The sequence below is a fragment of the Varroa destructor genome, unplaced genomic scaffold, assembly GCF_002443255.2.
Source record: "Varroa destructor unplaced genomic scaffold, Vdes_3.0 BEIS01000007.1, whole genome shotgun sequence".
In the NCBI taxonomy this organism is placed as follows: Eukaryota; Metazoa; Arthropoda; class Arachnida; order Mesostigmata; family Varroidae; genus Varroa; species Varroa destructor.
Genome location: NW_019211460.1, coordinates 31575912 through 31595808, shown reverse-complemented (window position 1 = coordinate 31595808; position 19897 = coordinate 31575912). Strand labels below are relative to the sequence as shown.

Genomic DNA, 19897 nt, shown 5'->3' with positions numbered 1-19897 from the left:
TGCTGTGAGTGCATTGTACGTGAATAGCATTCTTCTGAGTGTTTGCTTATTTACTAAGGGTCGCCCGATGCTCATGCGGCTGATAAATAGATTAACTTGATAAGTTACACGATTCAGTCTACATTCTCGTAGTATTAGTTGCTTTTGCCAACCCATTTTGAGTCTAATTAGATCTGGCCCTTTATAACAGGGCCTGACCTATTTATATGAGCGAAACAGCAGTAAGGCATAGTACACGCGCTATTAAAATGTTCCATACTTCGACAAACGCTAGTGTCCCCTCGGAACAACAGCTTAAGTTTGCAACTTAACCACCCATCGATCATGTTCCCAGCGATGCATAAAGCCTGGGTGTAGAGTAATATTACGAAGTGCAAATACGTTACTCAAAGCGTTACCCAAATACGCTACATACTTCCATAATTCGAGCGGAATTATATGTGAATTAAACTGATAGCAGGCCAAAACCCAAATGCTTAAAACGGCCAAAAACTCGAATGCGTAAATAGTATCAAAAAATCTAACTGTAAAACCTTATTACCAAACTGGCAATTCTTATTGCCCCCCTGAATACCAAAATGGCCTTCGAACAACGCTGATGGCCTTCCGAGCCTTTTGAATCTAAACCCAGATGAGGACTAACTGGTCTACGTCACTAAGGCCTTCTTCTGATTTTTCGGAAGTCGTACGAAGCTTGGCCGTAGCGTAGATTGTAGATTTTAAGTAAACAATGTTAGCGAGGCTCGTCCAGCGTAGAATGGTTATATCACAGCTGATCTCCCGCTGGATTTCCGAAAAGGACATTCGGCCCTTTTCCGTGACGAAGTTGCGTACTAAAAACTGATTTTCTAATCTAACAATAAAAGCAGCGAATAGCAACAACTTATTAAGGTTCTTTTCTATTTAAGCGTATCACCTTATACATGCTATCTTTGGCGTATGTTCCGCCTAATTTGCCATCAACACTATTTAGGCTGCGTTTACGCCGATGTTTCCAATTATTTTCGACTCGGCAAGAGGCGTAAAGTTAACCACAAAGAGTAGCGCAAAAAGCGAACAACGTTGATCAGGTCTAAGGAGGTCGGTCAGGGACGAACACAGGTGACATTGCGGCCTTATCGTTCCTGGCCGGTAATCTCAGACACTGCTGTTGTGAATAGATAGGCAAAGTAAACAACGTTGTTTATCGTATTCCCACGCTTCGCGTAATGAGACATGATGGGGTCTTTTTAATTGTTATTTTTGTAGCCAACGTACCAGAGGCAGTAGTAGTGATTCTACAGTAGTAGTGAATTTAGAAGGTATTGCACCCATAGCATTGAATAAGTTGCAGTATGGCAAATTGTATAATATAAACATTAGCTGATGTTCAATACTTGTGAGCGATAACTGCAGGCATCTGTCTGAGTAGAGAGAGTAATCTATCTCAAGTGAACGACAACGAGTATACATATCAGTACTCAGGACATTCGAATTACATGATAATTAAGCACGGTGAGAACAATCATGATTTGGACGACAATTTCAAGAAATATACTGTGGATTCCTCCTTGATCGTTGAATGTGAAATTAATTTTAGGCATTCGGTCTTCAGTTTGATGAACAAGTACATCGTGTGGGAGGTGAAAAACCTTCACTATCGACGGTGACCGCACGCAAACGGAAGTCCAGATGAAGTCGATTTAAACGTCATCAATCTCCCAATGAACAGAGAAATCACTGTTGGAAGTGCTGGCTTCCGATGACGAAACTCAGACTGAAGATGTTAGAATAGAGTTTTCCGATGGTCGAAGGAACCGTATGATGACAATAAAAAGGTCTCTTTGTCAGAAACGTGTTCTCTGACTCAAACATTAAGCTCTTGCATAATAACCTAATTATAACATCATCCCTGGCGAAATTGTTCAGCGTCGGTGCATCTGTGTCAGTGACTATTCCTGACCACAGCAGAGGATCATGGCACGGTGCAGCTTTGTCCTGCGCCCTATCAATAAGTCTATTTACTTTTTTTTTTTTTCGAAACAGACTGTATCATTGATTACATACTTTTGTGTCAGTCATAATTCATTTTTTCTAGTTCAAATACAATCGTTGGGTTGATTTAGTTTTCTCACATGCCGCAATCTGTGACTAACTGATTGGTCGGTAGCATTGTGCCAAATTTCTGGCACATGATTTTATCGCCATTCGACCGGAACGAAAGGCCGATTTTTCAAAGAGGACATCGACCCAAGATCAACGTCTGACAGCCGTATGGAAGATGACCTAAATATAGTGTATTCGACGCAGCTCTTTCTATTCGAGTATGCGCTAATTGTCCACCGGCGTTGATGTGGCCTTTTGCAGGATCTCATGAAAATGTGTGACCTGTATTGCGATTTCTGCGGACAGATTCGTGCGTCCTTGGTACTGCTTGCTACATGCGATTTTGCGCTGACTTGTATGGTGTTGAGCGTCGCGCCTGACAGGAGTGAATCAATCCTTTGAAAATCTGCCAAGATGAAACAAACCAATTCATATTCTTCTACGACAAGAAGGTGATCGTTTAGACTCGATTTCGGTTGCCGCGAATTGGGAAGCCGTACTTTCTGTGATTTGTGAGTACTGCCGCTATCGTAATCCGAGCAGCTTTACTCAGTGAAAACGTGTCAGCCAATCGTAGTATGTAAGCTATTTAGTTAGGCTCGTCGGACTTAGCAGAATTCAAATACAAATTAATAGAAATCCAATGGATTGGATGATAATGCTGCAAGCGCTAGAGCTTGACGCTGTGCCGGCTCGACCCTCGAAATAACAACACGCTTCTCTTAGAACAGCTGTTGTATCGACGCGTGGGTCGCTGTTGACATAGTCTCTAGTTAACAATAGTTGGAAAGCAAGTTTCGTCAGCCGCATGTAGGACGTGAACGAGCCGCATGAACGGTGTATGAAGAAAAAACAGAGATTGGATCACTTACATGATGCCTATGACAGCAGTTTCTATTCGGGATTGGACATAGATTTGGAATTTCTGAACATTTTGGTGACAGCGTCAATGCTAAAGCCGGTTACAGAACCGGCAAAACGAATTGCCACCTTTGATATCACCGATTTAATATTGCGGATGAACGGTATTCGGTGAGCCCTTATGTGGCGGGTTATTTTCTTTAACGTAGAAGACTTCAAAGAATAATGGCTCGACGCGTGCGATATAATAGCGTTATCTATTATATTGGAAGCTTCAATACCGTCTATTGGGGCCATATATTTTTAATCTGACAGACACTTCGGCCTTGAACTAACGGTTACATCTGAGATCAGGGCACCGTGTTTAACCTATATATGTTTGGGGGCTGACGGTGCTGAGTCGATCCTTTACATTCGGCTGCCCCTCCCCTACAGTCTTCTTACAAATACAATGTACACTTCTTGCGGTTTACTGCTTTTTTTGTTATTTACGCGGTCCGCTAGTACAGGTAAATGAGGCAAATTATAATAATTACATTTTACCTTTCGGTCCCCTACAGTGGTGCAGTGTTCGTCTAATAACGTAAAAAAAACACAGGCGATCTGAGCTTGAATCTTAACATAAACGCACTTTTTGTTTCCCTGTGTAGATTTCCCTTTCCTTCGCATAGAACCACCTACTGTAGCAAATCTTTAAAGCAACGCTAAAACAGTTATATTAAGGTTCACTGTAAGAAAAATCGGGTACGGAAAAATCTTCTAGCAGTTGAATAGCCGAACAATACCAGGCTTCAGATCAGTATCGACTCATTGAGATCAACTAAATTATAGCACGAGTTTATTTGGTTGACGCGATGCAAGCGTTGGCATCAGCCACGATCTTTGTACCGTTCCTCTTAGTTGAAATCTTTTTGTGACTTCGGTTCGGCTATCTAGGTGAACATACCCCCATTGCACGCACGTGCACATAACGGCTGCACGTATGTTCTCCGTGGCGAAGGAAAGTTACAGATTTTCATAGGGAACCTCCTGTTTATCATATAGTTAGCTGCAAGCCGTTAAAACAGAGTCGTCCATTTGCATATTAAACATCTACAGATAACGATCCACACCATGTTAATCAGATCAAAAACAAGATAAATCTTGAATAAAAGTATCATAGCACAATAAACTTATAGATAGATAGAACGTACTTAACCTGTGCGTAGGGTATTTTTAGCTATTAGCTTATAATGTATTTTCCCTCAAAGTATCGCAAAGTCCAGACTATGGGTCGAGACATTTACTCTCTGAAACAGAACGAGATGAGCCCTGATTATCTCCAGCAAGCTTGCTTCGTTGCGTGCTTATCGTTAGAAGACAAATTTTGACTTCTGTAAAACTCAGATGCTCTCACTTTAAGCTGGGCGCTGAACAGAACCCAATGACAAGAACAAGTCGCGCGTAATGCGGTCTCAAACCCTGTGTTTTTATAATTAACGTTTACAATAATTTCCCCTTTATGACAGACTGAAACAGAACAACAGTCGGCGAATGAAATTGGCAAACGTCCGAAAAAACGAACGCCTATAGGCCCGTCAATCACAGTATAGGCCTTACGTCCTGAAAGAGTATGTGTTCTTTTCAACGACCCTACCGTAGGAAAATCGAACAAAATTACTTAGCTTCGCATGCACACGAGCATACTCTTTGTGGCGGCAGCTCGTACCAGCCAAAAGTTCCATCTGCTCCCATCGATTTGCAATATTTCCGTAAAACATATAGCTGTCAAGCTGACTGAAGACGGTGGGTGGTATTGACGATGATGACACCCTATAGAAACAGCTGCATTGACGGTGAATAACGTCCGTAATATCTACGTAATGTTGCCTATGTATGCTTTCGTAGCAGCTTTCCTACAGCGGCTACATAGACAAACTAGAAATTTGCTCAATTATAACAATATGGCCCTTCTATACATGTGAAGAACTTTCGAAATAGATCATTGTTAACAAATTCGTGATAGTGTGGCCCAAACCTTATAGAAACGTCTGCCTCAACTGAACAATGAATGTGATAGTCATAAGGGTGCACCTTTGCCAGCGCTGTCTGGGCTTTCCGAGTTTCATTCTGAATACATATACGATTAGAGGGTAAATAAGATCCTGAAATAGACAGCCCGCCCAGCTATCGCTCACCGAAAGAAGCCTCAATTTACCAATCGTCAACCAATAAAGAAAACTTAGCCTAGTCGACCTAATCTATCATTCTATCGCATGTGTTTCTGTCGCGTTGAGTATTTGCAGCAATAGCATTTTTCTACAGCGCCGACAACAGCTCATTTATATTTGAAGTCAACGTGCTGGCAACCGACTGACATCATAACCCGCGTTAACCCTTAATTAGACAATATCATTTTGTTCTATGTCCTGTACGGGTCAATCCGTGTGGGGTATTATGGCGTCACTAAGACTTAACCCAGATATTTCAGGTGGTCCAAGCCTGTTTCACCAAATGTTCCGCCCGTTATACGTACAGTATGTTTCGTTTGACAGAAATGGGAAACGCAGAAAAGGCTTTTTGCACTAGCGGTAGGCTTATCTAGGCACTTCTTGCAGATAAAGCCACCCTTGGCAGGGCATCGAAGCGCGCTACGGCTCGATGCGACTTCTACTTAGTGATTCAGACTTATAGAAACGAGTACAGAAAGACATATCAAGAGTTGTTTTGAACTAAGTGTTAGGTTATGGTCTCTCTCAACATAAATGGATGTCCTATTTACAAAACAATAGAGGTCGGCTGTGCTATTCTATGACTTAACCGCCCAGATGAATGAGGAAGAACGCTTTTACAAGTCCTAATATAGCGTTCACCTATTGCTGTTTTATAGTGCTACCGTTGACAGCCTGGTCAGTGAATTTTTAACCAACATTTTTTAAAATAGTAATGTATAATAACGAAATAAACTGCTTTAATTTTAGATTTTTTTTTTAAATAAGCTTAAATGACGTGGTGTTCCATATAGTACATCTGTAAGGTATCAACACAACTGATGTCGGCACATTTAGACAGTATCCCCTAAACGAGAAACGTGATTGATATCTGTAAACAAGTTAAAAAGAAGATGGAACACTTCAGAAAGACTCAAAGATACGCTAAAATAAAATATAATGACTTGAATCAAGCTTTACACGCATAAATAAGTCGAAAGATTCTCTGATAAATTCGACCTCGATAACACACATTTTCAAGTGTCTATTAATTAATCATCCCTGGAATGATTAGAAGCCGGCTGCTCGACCACTTACTCCTTTTTGAAAATTAAGTTAAGGTAGGAAAAACTAGACTATAAAAAAAGGCTATAGGTATTTTCTCTTGCGTATACTGTACTTCAAGCTTATATGTCTGTAGCATTCTTAGGAACTGGTCAGGAACAACTGATCTCGCTTGGACAATAGCTGGACTCAGTCCCGAGGTCGACGCTGTAGTGGCGGCTAACGCATTTGGACATTAAAGTTACGGCTTCATAACAGCAAAAGAACAACCATGCTAAACATGAAAGTTAATTTTCTTTAGTACCAATACAAAAACTATTATTGCATATGATGCAATGTTATGTATTGAATTTTTCTACACGTCTAGCGTAAAAAGTAAAGTTCAATTGTGGTTCCACCTTCTTTCTTCGATTCCGCTGTGAAAGAAAATCACTTTCTTACAATAAACGGCTGATTTCTTTCTGCATTGTATAGACAATTAAATGCAAGGGTTTTGGGATACGGAGCACGTATGCTAGTGACTTGTATTCTGCGCCAAGGATTTTTATTGGCGCGTGTAAACGTCGCTGAGCTCAGTGAAAACACGCCAGGCGATGGCTCGTCCCGCGAGAGCTGGGCACAGTCCGCAGTAAATTTAGTGCAGAGGCCTTAAAGTCATCAAGCCTGCTTCTGGCCTTTCAAATGGTGGAAAATGGAGCAAAAGCAACAACGCGACTGTTGAATAAATCTAACGAGCGACAGAACAGTGGCAGGGAGGTCACTGAGATCGCAGGACTGAATGTCTCAAGGAAGGCAAGCACAGATGAGCAGCATCCTGCTTCCCGTAATATCCTTGCTTTCTTTAAATTCGCCAAGCACTCGGCGGGCAGACAGGAACGAAGCAGGTTGGGTTAACTAGATAAAGGATAATCGTTCATTTAGCTGGATTGCTCTCTCAAATAAAGCTCTGTCGACATGACTGCAGGACTTTATGGCGTTATGCGATGAACACGCGTAACAGACTTCAGTCGTTGGGGAACTTCAGTTCATCACCTTCAACGAAATGGGAAATAACGCCATTGGAAGCACTACCACTATGGTGGCGAGAATCAGCAGCCAACAACAGTCTTAACGATGAAAGACTTTAGGTAGAAAGCTTGTATACCGAAGTTGTAAATGACAACTAACTCAATAAGAACACAAAGCGATGTACGCTTACGGAGTAAACCTTGTTGTTACTGTAATAGGGTCTCATGGTTCAATAGCCTACTAGCGACATCTTATATCCATTAATGTGGTTAAAGAAACAACATGTTTAGAACCTACGTGACAGCCTCAGAGGATCAGGCTGTTCGAAGAAAAAGATTTTGAATAGGTGTGTTTTACATGCCAAAAATCTATTGCTCATTGGGAGTTGTATACATGCTACATATTGTGTAACTTAGAACGACATAGGTGGATAAGATTCTTTGCCGACCCTTAATTCGAAGACCTGTTGCCGAATTGGGCTTGTTTGTATTGCCTTTGTGTCATATACATTTTTTAATACTACGACCAGCTTGTTTCGCTTACATAGCTTACTTACGGGTTTTCGGTGTAATGCTTCAATGAACAGAATAGTAATAACATGTGAAGAAACCAGCATATCTAAGCTGCGTAGCGAGGTCCTTGCAACGATATATTGAAGTGATAACTGGGTTAATGGTGATTGTGTTTTTCCCAGAATCTGTATACAAGACGTCGCAGTACTGTTTCCTTGTTTGTGATCTTATGCAAAAATAGAATTTATACATAAATTACTTTTTCAGCAAGTATCGATAGGCCACTGATCATCTATTAGCATTAGTCTTCTATTTATCTGTGCCAGTCGCTAATTTCACAAGTTATACGTCTATACTATATCCATCGGGCATGCTGCATGTAGCAGCATGGCGGACTATCACTGTTCTGATATTAAGCCAACGCCCTTAACTGAAAATCAATCTCGTTCAAACGATATGAGCCATCTATATAATTTTCGACACCTGAATCTACAAAAGTGAGCCTTTTTTGAGGATTCATATTTTGCGGTAACGGCTAAAATCTTCCAGCACCAGCATTTCCGTAGTCAGCAAAATTATCCGCCCTACGATCGTACGAACGAATTTATACGTAATTCAATACGTTTCAGAGTGTTTGTAAAGTATCCTGCGGCTTGGCTTGACACAATGCTATGTCATAAGTGCTTGTTTCTGACAGATTATACACATACGCTTTGTTAGGAGCGAGCCACAACAATAGCAATTCGGCGCCTTAGTGCCCTCTAGAGGGCGCTTATGGATGTTGTCCTAGGTCTTATGTTTTTTTTCGCAAAAATTCACAGATGTCGTTTTCGAACAGTTTTATTTTCTTGCCTATTAAGTGAACAAAAAGAAAATATGGGCGTAGTCAGCCTACTGAGCCAGTTTCATCAACCAAAATTGAACCAAATATGAAACACAGGTGTGAAGAAAAGATACAACACACATCTATTGATGTTGGCAGATTCGAAGTGATTCTGTTCCGAATCCTTTGAGATAAATATGCCCTCAGATCATAGAAGCTATTAAGGTGATTCAATAGAGATAAAATAAAAATTGAAAGAAATTGATCTGTGTTTTTTTCGAGCGGACAGCTTGATAATTGTCTATGTTCGCTCTTTCTCAGTCGATTTTTAGATCATTTATATTTTGTTGAGAGATCCCATCGTGTTATCGAAAAGACTCAGATAACACATGTATTTTGAATTCCATAAATATATCATTCATTTCACGTACGGGCATCTTTCAAAAATGTATGTATATACACAAAGTTGTAGTGTCAGAGATGACAAAGCTATAAGTTGTCATTAACGTTCGTTACTATGTAAGCCGTTATAAATAGAAGAAATAACTGCAGATGTTTCTCTAAACTATTTAGAAATATTGTGTAATTCGTCCCTGCATATAGCGGTCGAAGGGTTGTATATTGTTAGGGGCAATATGGCTGGTTCAACTCTTTTACAAGGCCACTCCTGCTGGATGATTTCCTTTGAAGAGTTACCACCGATAATGGAGGGGATGCTTTTGCACATGATTTAGTCAACGCGCATCAACGATCCGTCTCTCATATGTATTAAAAGGCAGCGCATACGGTCGTTAGAATCGCCTAACTTTCTCCGGTTTACTTTGAACTGTTTTCTTTTTCTATAATGTTATGTAATGCTTCCACCATTGACACCAAAACCTCTCGGTGTCGATGTTTTATCGTTGTAAATACGCCATCTAACGCTCTGACGGAACATGGCGTCATCCGAAAAAAGCGTCTCTGTGGAAATCCAGCGAGACGCACGATCAAACGTATTTCTAACATGTTACAAATAGACTTCTGCATCCTCTTTGGAACAGTACGATCTCAGCTTCGTACTCTTCATATCTCATCAATTTGGCTTCGAACAGAAGTGATCCTGATCTTCTTGAAGAAAAAGCCGACGAACTATTATTTCAGATAAAGAATATATGTGCAAGGAGATCAAAGGCGAATGGAGAGAGAGATCAAAGAAGAATGGGAGACTCTATAGATAAACGGCACAGGCTACAAACTTCACTCAACGCGTCAATCAACTGACAGGGAGGATTAAATAAAAAATGGACGACTGGTCGCGTGAAGCCATGACGTTTATGCTGTCTGGCTCATCAGTAACTGACCTGAAAACTACCTACAAATCGACTACCCCACAGGGCCCTTAAGCATCGTTTTTTGTTTTTTTTTTCGCCTAGTTGACACGCATGGCACGTCTATTGTCGGACGCCGTGTGATCGGAAAACGTCACTTATTTTATCTTGCTGTTTAATAAGGCCGTGTATTGTACTGGTAATAGAAAGATGAGGACGACTTATTAGGCGATCTATTTTGCAAGTGGTGCCTCTAGTTTTGGACGTCGTCCAGCAATCGTAGCGTCTGTAGAGTATAGATGCAAGGCTCGTTTAGAGGCAAAAATAAGTATTTTTGGCTAAAATTTACATTAGCCATATATTTGCTCTGCTGGCGTGTTCGATAAAATGAACAAGTTGGATGAATGTAATGGTACACACACATACGTTGAGCATTCGATCCGGACTTCGCAGCTCAGAAATATTCTCCAGTTATAATGTACCAGAACGCGGACAATATGTAACCTGTAATAATAATAACAAATCATGTGCGTAAAAGCTCGCCTCGAGAGTTGAACGTACAATATTTGCTTCCTTATCCTGTTGAAAGCATTATGCAAGTGCTGACATTTCCAGTTAAGAAAGTTCCGCGCTATCAGACTTTTACAGAACGAAAGGAAGAGAATACTCGTATGCCATTAGACCAGCTGTTCTCTGTGTGTGTGTTAAAAAAACATAGCCACAAATGGTAACAAAAGTAAGTTGCTAACAGGCATTGTTCACATAAATTATATTAAGTATACGTCATCTTTTTTCATTTTATTTCTCCAAAGTTAAACAGCTCTTGTGGAACTATAAGGCTAGAGCTCGTCGCACCGACCCTCAAGCGCCAACGACAACAGCCTCCGTAGACCAACTGTACTGCTACCCCATAGAGGCTGCCAATACTTGACAAAACGATACTCGACACGATTTGGCTCAGGTTACTCAATGCTGCATGATAATTAATCGTCGCGCAAGGTCGACTATAAGCAACTGACCTGACGATAGAGGAAGGGAGCACTCGTGACGTCGTATCTAAATCAGTAGGTATACTATTGCGGGCGTTGGGACAAGGGCTAGGCCGGATGTACGTGTATGATATGATGTGGACTACATATAGGCTGCCATACTGTTCTGGTCGTATATGCGTTCATCATCTGGAAGTTAAGCGGCCCTAGCCGAAAACCTTCGAGTCGGTCCTATCGAGCAAGTCCTACAAGTAAGACCTTGAACGATGGTATGTGTCGGTAGTAGAAGGGCGACCACAACCCTACTAGGACATGGCCTTCGTTCGGGAAAAAGACTGGGCGACATCGGCAAAGATCAAATGAATATACTGAAAGGCTGAGCAAGCAATGACAATTTACCACTGCAGACAAGGAACATTTGAGTAATGAATGGATCCACAGCAAGCGCGCAGTGTGCGAAGATCTTGCCAATATTAAATTGCATTTGTCAAAGCAGCAAGTTCCGAAAGAAGTTGATGCGGAGAAACAGACCTTGGGATTGAGATGGGTTCATATAATATGCCCCATTTTTCGATTTCGGCCATTTTCGTTACAGCTCTACCTAGGCTTCGTTTCACAATGGAGCCGGCGCAGAAACTGTAGAAACCTCAATAACAGTATATCGGGCTGGCGACTTCGTGTGTCGCAGGAATACCACGTGGATTGAAATAGAAAGTGAGCTCAAGGAGACTGCTAGCTAAATTGCCTCTACTATTAACTGGTTATTTGGACGTCAATGACTTTTTGAAACATACTCTATAGATTTCCAATATCATTTAAAAAAACGCAAATATGAACGGCTGCGTAAGTGCAATCGTGATACGTAAAAAATTACACATAAATTCTAAATTACCTGATGGCGAAGCTCGTGACGTTTGTCAACGACGGCTGAACTAACAAAACGCTCTAACTATAAGCATCAGAGCGGTTTGGATTCTCGTACGCTTACAAGATGTGGCTATTTTGTCCCAGTGGTTTTGAGCTCATTCGGAACTGAACACTTAACGATAAAGGGTGACCGTCTTAAGTTTACGCTTTTTTCGGATTTATTCCTAGCGGACAGTTTCGACAATCAACTGGAGATCCCTAAATTTAAAATAGCCGATCTTAATTACTTATCTCATTTATCGTTTTACTCTATCATAGGCTTCGTTGATATTCTATGCCGCCTTATTGTACGCTTGAAAACAAGCATAATTTTGTTCAATGGAGTGCCGAAAATGGAATACCTATGCGCGTACAACTGGCCAAATCGTATCGTACTTACGAGCAGGCCTTAATTCGAACATAATTCGTATCATGCTAAATGAGGTAACAAAGACAATCAAAAGCATAAGTCGTATATTCACTCACCTATGGTGGTAATGACAGTAATGCAGTAGAGTAAGGCCCCCGAAAAGGTCCATTGTATAGGTTGGTCAACGTCGCTTCCGTCATAGCCGCTGTCGCGAACTGCCTTTACGACGTCTTCCTCGTATCTACATACACAGCAGTAGTCATTTTTTTAGACGCGTCAATCAATATGTGTATTGCATACCCTTTAGTAGAAAGATATGTGCGCGCGTTTGCAAATCCTGCTGACTCTCGTCTCGTCATTAGCATCTTCAGAAACAGGTAACTACATTAATGACTATATTAATTTAACCACCATAATAATAACACCACGACTATCTACGTAATTATAATAAGTGATTAGAGTTTCGATCTTCATGCTCTCCTGAGTTGAATTCGAACTGAGGTAAAAACGCTACAACACACGCGAGTTACTATTATACGTTCTAACGTTGTACCGTTTTTGTTATAACAAGTACAAACAAAATGAGTGGCGTTTTCTTTCTGGCGTTTTTAGTAGACGAATACAATAGATAAAGGCGTACGTTGATATCTTATAGGAGTCATATGTAACCTGTATTATTCTTTAGAGAAGTAAAGTTTACTCGCGGCCCACTCGTGAGTTTCGCAAAGTTAACGCAAAAAGATAAAATACCTTTTTAAACGTATTTCAACGCTTTTTATCCAGCGCACGCGTTCGAAAACGTTAAGTTGTTCAGTAATATTGAACATGTCTTGAAGACATGCCTGTCGATGACTTCGGATTTGTTGCTTGTTAAGAGTCTCGGCGTCCCCCTCTATGTGCTTGAACAAAAAAGCTCCTCCAACCACGTATGCCACTACTAGCACGCATAGGCCGACCTGAGCGACAAGAAACGATACGGCAATGAGCACACACTGTGAGCTACGTGAAGCGTCAAGAAAATCCACCGAGCGATTAAAGCAATAGGTCTTCATTCGAACCTGATTTGCTAATTTATAAATCATCAAATCTAATTATGCTGAATCGAATAACAAAAACAGTCTCATGCTAAATGTGCGTTTGAGTTAGAACTTACAAACTAATTCCGGATATCCGCTTACTCATGGTGGTAATAACAATAATACAGTACAATCAAGTCTATATCGTCCGAAAAAGTTCAATGTACAGATCGAACGATATCTCTTCCGTCACAGCGAAAAGTTCTAATGGGAAAAAAAAAACGTGTGATTACTACAACGAAACGGCTTTCCATAAAACCGGGAGATATGCTCCAAAAAATTATATCTTTTTGGAATATCTAAGCCCCAACCTTATGCTTATAGGGTGGATTACCTCACACTTACCAGGAAGACTTCACTTCTTGTTACCAAATACAATGACAATAATGGGACATTCGGTTAGAATCCCAGCTCAGATTTTTGGAGTTCTATTTAAGCACCGATTCCCGGCTTTCAGCACCGTATATAGTAGGTTCTTCTAGTTAATCCCGTAGGGCTCCTTAAACTTATGTCATTAACACTCACTGCTTAACCTGCTGTAAAAGCAATCAATGAACATAGAAGAATATTGTCTGTTTTCGAAAGCGTTGCAAAACCGAAACCTCAGTGACGTTAGGCTAAACAAATATTTTACTGTCGGCTCGTATTCATCATTATATGATCAGTATGTGTGTAACTGAAGTTCCTTGAAATTATACCCAGAATTTACCTGCGACAGAAGATGAGTGAGAAACACCTTGAAGCACTGTTTAAATCGAATCTGACGAGATTTGCTTCCATCTGCCCGTGAATTTGGAATTGAGATCTCTGATTTGACGTCTTCCATTTGGTTTTGTTCCAATGAAGCTTTACATGCCCAGAAATTTTCGGCTATCTGCCTGGAGGTTTACTAGTGCAACCAAACGGTAGCAGTATCAAAGTCAATGGGTATCAGTACCGATCACTCGTGTAACAAACTGTTGGATCCTGAACTTGAAATGTTTGAAATCTCATTTCTTTACCACAGCTAGTGCTCCACCATTTCGGTATAAACGAACATTCGATTCGGCGGAATCATCTTGTTAAGGTTTACAGCTATCACTGATAAACTTCGTGACGTCCTTTAACCAGCAGCCATCTCGAAACTGAAATAGGCCTTATGAAGAAGCCGACATCGCTTCAAGGCCTCTCCAAGTAGAAGTTAGCAGTACCTGATACGAGCCAGGTATCAGATGAGTGATGACTTTAATTAAGACTATCGTTTTTATTGGCCAGGTTTCAACATCTCTCTTTTTCCGTAGTGCTTGCGTCTGGAAAAGAAACGAATTGTAATACACGTAGGTTAGATTGTTATTGCTTTATTTTTTGTTTTTGTACAGCAAACATTGTGTTTGTAAATCATGCGACACGTAAGTATCATCGTGGGGAAGGGGGAACTCGATATAGAGGTTTCTAAATACCCAGGATTGGCGGACGAATGATCTGAGTGAACAAGGTATACAAGCACCATAGTTTTACCAATCTCGTCTTTTCAACATCACAAACGTGGGCTATGATTCTAGACTATCTTATATTTAGAAAATAGTATGCAACTGACAACAAGCATTCCTTCTACAGTACAAAGGTTAAGTAGTATTCTTTAGCTTTTGCGTAAGCGATAACACTAAATACGAAGAAAATATCAAATGATCTAAATTTTTAGCCTATTTTTCGCTTAGATGAAGGGTACTAAATGGGAACTAAATCTTTTGAAGCTCCTTATCTTCTTTCGACCTGCAAGCTATCAAAGGGCATACTTTGAACACATTAATAACGGACGCCTCAATAACGTAAAGTTAGATAATAATTGCATATTATCCAATATCAACTAAAATTATTAAGAATGTATCATAACTATTGAAACGAATCTCATATCGAATTGTCACACTTTCTAGTATAAAAAAAAAAAAAAAGAAAAAAAAAAGCTACCAGTGCGTTTATGTCTTTTCCTTATGTTTTTTCTTATATTATTATTATTATCATGTAAAATGACTGCAAAACGCTGAATTGACGTGGGAGACGTGCAGGTCAACCTACGATAACGTTTGCCTATGATAAAAAGCCACTGCAACAAGAACACTAGTACGCGCACCTATATAGTTTATAAAGCTAAACTTTTCGTTGTCATCGATCTCCTTCAACGAGTGTCACAGTCACAACGGAGTCACAAAGAGACAGCTGTGCAGGATTCAAAGCATCCAGCCAGTGAAAACCAAGCTGAATTCTGCCTAAGGCCTGACACATTATACATAAGCACATGGTTCAGTATGTAGCACATAAATGCCTATTTACTGTAAACGGTAAGTATGTTGCAGTCGTCCTAAAACGGTACTGATATCTACTTAATCTTTTATGTTAAATACTTCTTTGTTATAACAAGCCATAGACTAAGGCGATCGATTTAAACATGCTCTCATTGTTAAAGGTTTTTTAATGTTATGCAACTTAACTGATTGCGCGAAAGTGGGCTGACGGGTGGGTGGCTAAGGCTTCCGGACGGTATTAACATCTCAAATGTTTCTTTTTACCTCTTTTTCTTGATCTCGTCGTATTGTAAATTCACAAACTCACACGTAGATGTCGTTTTTCTTTGCAGGTAACCTATACATTGAACTACCTAGTTAGCAACGACTAGGAACACTTTTCGGCCGCTTGATAATAACGCCCAATGGCGGCATTGGACGTAAAACTCAAAACATTGAGGCGTTCGCGCTCTCAGAGATATCTTAGAGAAAAAATTGCCGGCAAGAAATAGCGCTGTTTAACGAAAACGCTATCGCAGAGGAGTTTTGTGCTAGGTAATTCCTTTTGAAGCGACTTACATGAACATGTCTAAATTCGGTGCATGTGCAACTTTACATACACATGTCAAGTTATTCCCTGAGGCCTCATTCTGTACGGGAAATCGTAGGACGCGCCTGCTTTGCCTTCGTAGCCACGCAGACTCCATATCTCTTTGCAGCGTTATGAATAATAGCTTCTTCATCTCCATCCTTTCATATAACAGAACTCGTTTCCAAAAGAAATTCTTTGCCCAAAGTCGAATCACTGGCTAACGCTAAACCCACCCACTATCTCACCCTAGCTACCGCCTCAGCTATGACCATATGTGATGACGCGCACGAGTAAGTGCTTATATTTATAGGTCTCACAGTAACATTTCCATCGTGTACAATTTGTGGTTTCACTCTAATTTCTGTGAATAATTTAGTTGTCAATATGTGTAAGATAAAGAGACTTGCAAACTAATGATACTGCACATAAGAGTTAATATGATAACCTGTCTGTGAAGGCTGTGACCGATAAAGCTACAATAAATATTTTGACAAATTACAGGATAGAACAGGCACCCATCGTCTTCTATAAAGCTTTTCGTCTCAAGCACAACAAATCCACTCACCGGAAAAAAAAGGTGACGGAATAAACAAACAATAAGGCCACCAGTGCTCTTTTTGGAGGAATAGACAGATTGATGGAGGTTGATTTTCTTCGAACAGTTTTCTATTGTTATATAATGTTTTGTCTGCATGGTTTTTTTCGAAGCACAAATTAGAAAAGAGCCTTTCTCGAAAAGTATAAAAGTTGAAGAACGTTACGATAGCTGTAGGGCACGGGAGCCGCAACGCTGTTACGCCTTTTTGTGAAAGAACGTCGATAGCATTTGTCATAGTAATCGCGTGAATGGACCCTTCCGTCGAAACCCTTCCCTAAAATTCTGTTGACTGCTGTACACTAAGAAGGCATTGCATTATGTTTCAGTGGGCTTCTATTGCACGATTGCGCGTTGTGTCATGATTTACTCATAAAGGTTTAACATATCCATCATTAGGTAGCATATCTACCTGGACAAAGTACACCAGGTGCTTCTTTCATATGAATATATATGGCGTTCATTATCATCCGTTCCTAAATGACGCATTATTATCATAATCTACAACATAATCGGCTAACGAAATAGGCAGCTGTCGCTCTCGTTAAGCTTTCCCAGAACCATTTTTATCCAACCTTGAAACTCCGCCTATCTGCCCAAAAATAACTCACCTTTAATTTTCTGCCGGATTTTTTTCAGCTAGAAAGTTACCATGTATTGAGTCATCGTAGTTTGCAGTCTTTGTCACTGTTGATCATCGCAGTGATGCAAGATTTTTAGGTGACAAGTGGTCATAAGGAAGGAACTTCCCATAAAGTTGCATAGTTCCTAATCGGCCTGTATTGAAAACGTTGGTAATGGAAAAGCGAAATTATTTAGCTACTATGGAACGTTTTGAGGTTTTCCATTCATCATTTTATAAGCTACACTACACATACGAAACATTGATTCTGAGTATTGCCATGTTCTTTCATTTCAGCTATACCTAGTTTCTTTATCCCAACCTGCAAGTCAGAAACCCCGATTCTTAGCCGCCAGATATTTATCAGCATCGGGCATCGCCCCTACGTTGTGCAAAAGTTCATTCGGAGTCCAATCTGTCGTGGCATGATTTCAACATCGCTATCAACGCAGCTATATGAAACTCTAACGCGCCTCGCGCTGCTTACGCCTACTTTCCATATGGGCTCATCACTGATAGCCTGCATTTCATAATCTGAAATTGAATATTACATCCGGGTTCTTCTTTACGCGCAAACGATCTAAGCAAAAACAAAACAATGTATTTAGCCGCTGCAATATCTGGAGACGTTTGAAAAACAGCCCACCGCTGCCGTACGTAATCGCAAAAAGTGTGAAGGGCAATGCTATTGTCTGAATCCGTACGTTAACGGCAATCTGCTTCGATGGCCAGTACGGTTGATTACCGACATTACTGGGACGACGTGCATCTTGATGGTTCCGTTTGACCTATGACGAGGTTGAGTCCACGCATCCAATGCATTGATCTTCGCCATAGAGAATTAATTCGAACTCACCAGTTCGTTCACCCGAATTTGATAACAAATCGTCTGCTTCAAAGAAATACGCAGTACTGCAGACGTTCCCGAGTTAGTGTTGTTCAAAGAATATCAGAAAATTACAAAATGCGACTTCGGAAAGATCGACTTTTACTCGATCATTCTTCGTCAAGCCGTAGTCAGCACCGCTATTGTTGACAAAGTAAGTATAAACTTTCTTAGCGTACGCCGAACATCAATCCTGATAAACCCTAAAATCTGGAAGCAGCATGGTTCTATTGACCCAGCGAGTTAGTTGATCTTATGGTCAAAAGCTTGCAAAACTGTTATAGTAAAATTTCGATGGAACTTTATACTGAACCGTCCCCCTCCCCCCCCCCGTCCCCCCGAGGAGAGTATGTTTAATGCTTTGCATGTACATATCTGAAACGAAAAAAAAAAGATCAAAGATCTTTTTAAAAAGCGTTCACTTTGATATATGGCCCACTGGATGCTATGCGAACTGTGGCTGTTATATGGCAATATCGTATATTTTATTGTCTTAAAAAGCATTACACATTTCACACATAGGACACTTGTGTACTAGGTTGAGAATGGAACTTCCCAATATGTGTCGTTCCCTTCTGTACTAAGCTTTCTCCGTTATTGCGGTAGACGCACGCTGTTAACGTCAACAAATTTCCGTCGTTATTATACAGTATAAGGCCTAACTTCCTCTCGATGTTGTCTATTCGGCGGTTTTGTAGACACTTTACAACATTTGTGATCCGATTCTATGTAGTATTCACGATTTTTCAAGCATTACTTTTTGAGTCTGAGTTCAGACACTACAAAATGATTAGAGAATTTTTGCTCTACATAGAAAATAGCTTCGATCCGATCTCTGTGTAGAGTAGAATTCTGCGCTTCTTTTTGACGTATCGTTTAGGGTAGCACCTGCATTCAAGTTCGAAACAGCGGGAACATTGTAATATGCCGCCACTATCCTGTAGAGTAAAACTGATTCCGACGTCGTTTTTCATCCACTAAGAGGCTCGATCAAATGAGTGTCACCTTTTTTAATTGTTATACCGACGCTAATAAATATTTACAATAACAATTTTCTCTCAAGAGCTTCGATCATTGTCAGCGTGGGCCTAGAGTACATAAACAAAGGACATAATTTAGCCTCAGACCTGCCGTCCCCCCTTAAAAGATTTAATTGCAATTCATTGTTCACCTTCTTCCCTTGGATACGTCGGACCGTTTCTGCTTAGGCTGTTTTTCTTTATATAATCTAATTATAATAACTAAATCTAATAATTGTGGTCTACACAAGGTGCATCCCGTACTCGTCTTCAGGTCTTGTCCATGCTGCATTCATTGCTACCGACTCCTATGCCACCAGCCACATCAGTCATAGACATTAATAAGCAGACAGTGTAATCTCGTCGTTTAAACTATCTGTATCCATATTGCATATTTCCTAGGACTGTTCTTTCTTCCAATCATGCTTTTGTTCCGCTAAAGATCAACTTTACGCTTATTGTATGAGATCGATGGTTGTTGAATCCATTTCCTGGGTTCAAACTGCACGGACTTGCATTCGTTGCACTAGAATATTACTGACTTAATTTTGTCATTTCCGTGTACTTCGGCTTACCGAGTTCCTTGAGCGCTTTTCCTGCTATTACATTTAAAAGTTGACATCGCCCCATTTCTTGTACGTGGGTTCGCGGTGCAGTATCTTCCTTATGCAGTTCGTTTTTGGCGTTTAATAACTTACGTGCCACTTCGGCTTGGCGTAGTTTCATAATGC

General features: G+C 40.4%; 1 protein-coding gene and 1 long non-coding RNA gene across 2 annotated transcripts in view; one reads left to right on the top strand and one right to left on the bottom strand.

Moving 5' to 3' along the window:
• The window catches only part of LOC147754583 (uncharacterized), a 46169-nt gene extending 29611 nt beyond the window's left edge, over positions 1-16558 (top strand). The window contains exon 2 of the long non-coding RNA XR_015316328.1: positions 15806-16558. This is a non-coding gene — a long non-coding RNA (uncharacterized LOC147754583). The remainder of the gene's footprint in view (positions 1-15805) is intronic.
• LOC111254548 (TWiK family of potassium channels protein 18-like) overlaps positions 1-19897 on the bottom strand; it is a 58414-nt gene that overhangs the window by 32685 nt on the left and 5832 nt on the right. Inside the window, 3 exon segments of the mRNA XM_022815495.2 lie at positions 12232-12356; positions 12866-13071; positions 13901-14480. Of these exon segments, the coding sequence (XP_022671230.2) occupies positions 12232-12356; positions 12866-13071; positions 13901-14017 (448 nt within the window). The 5' untranslated portion in view covers positions 14018-14480.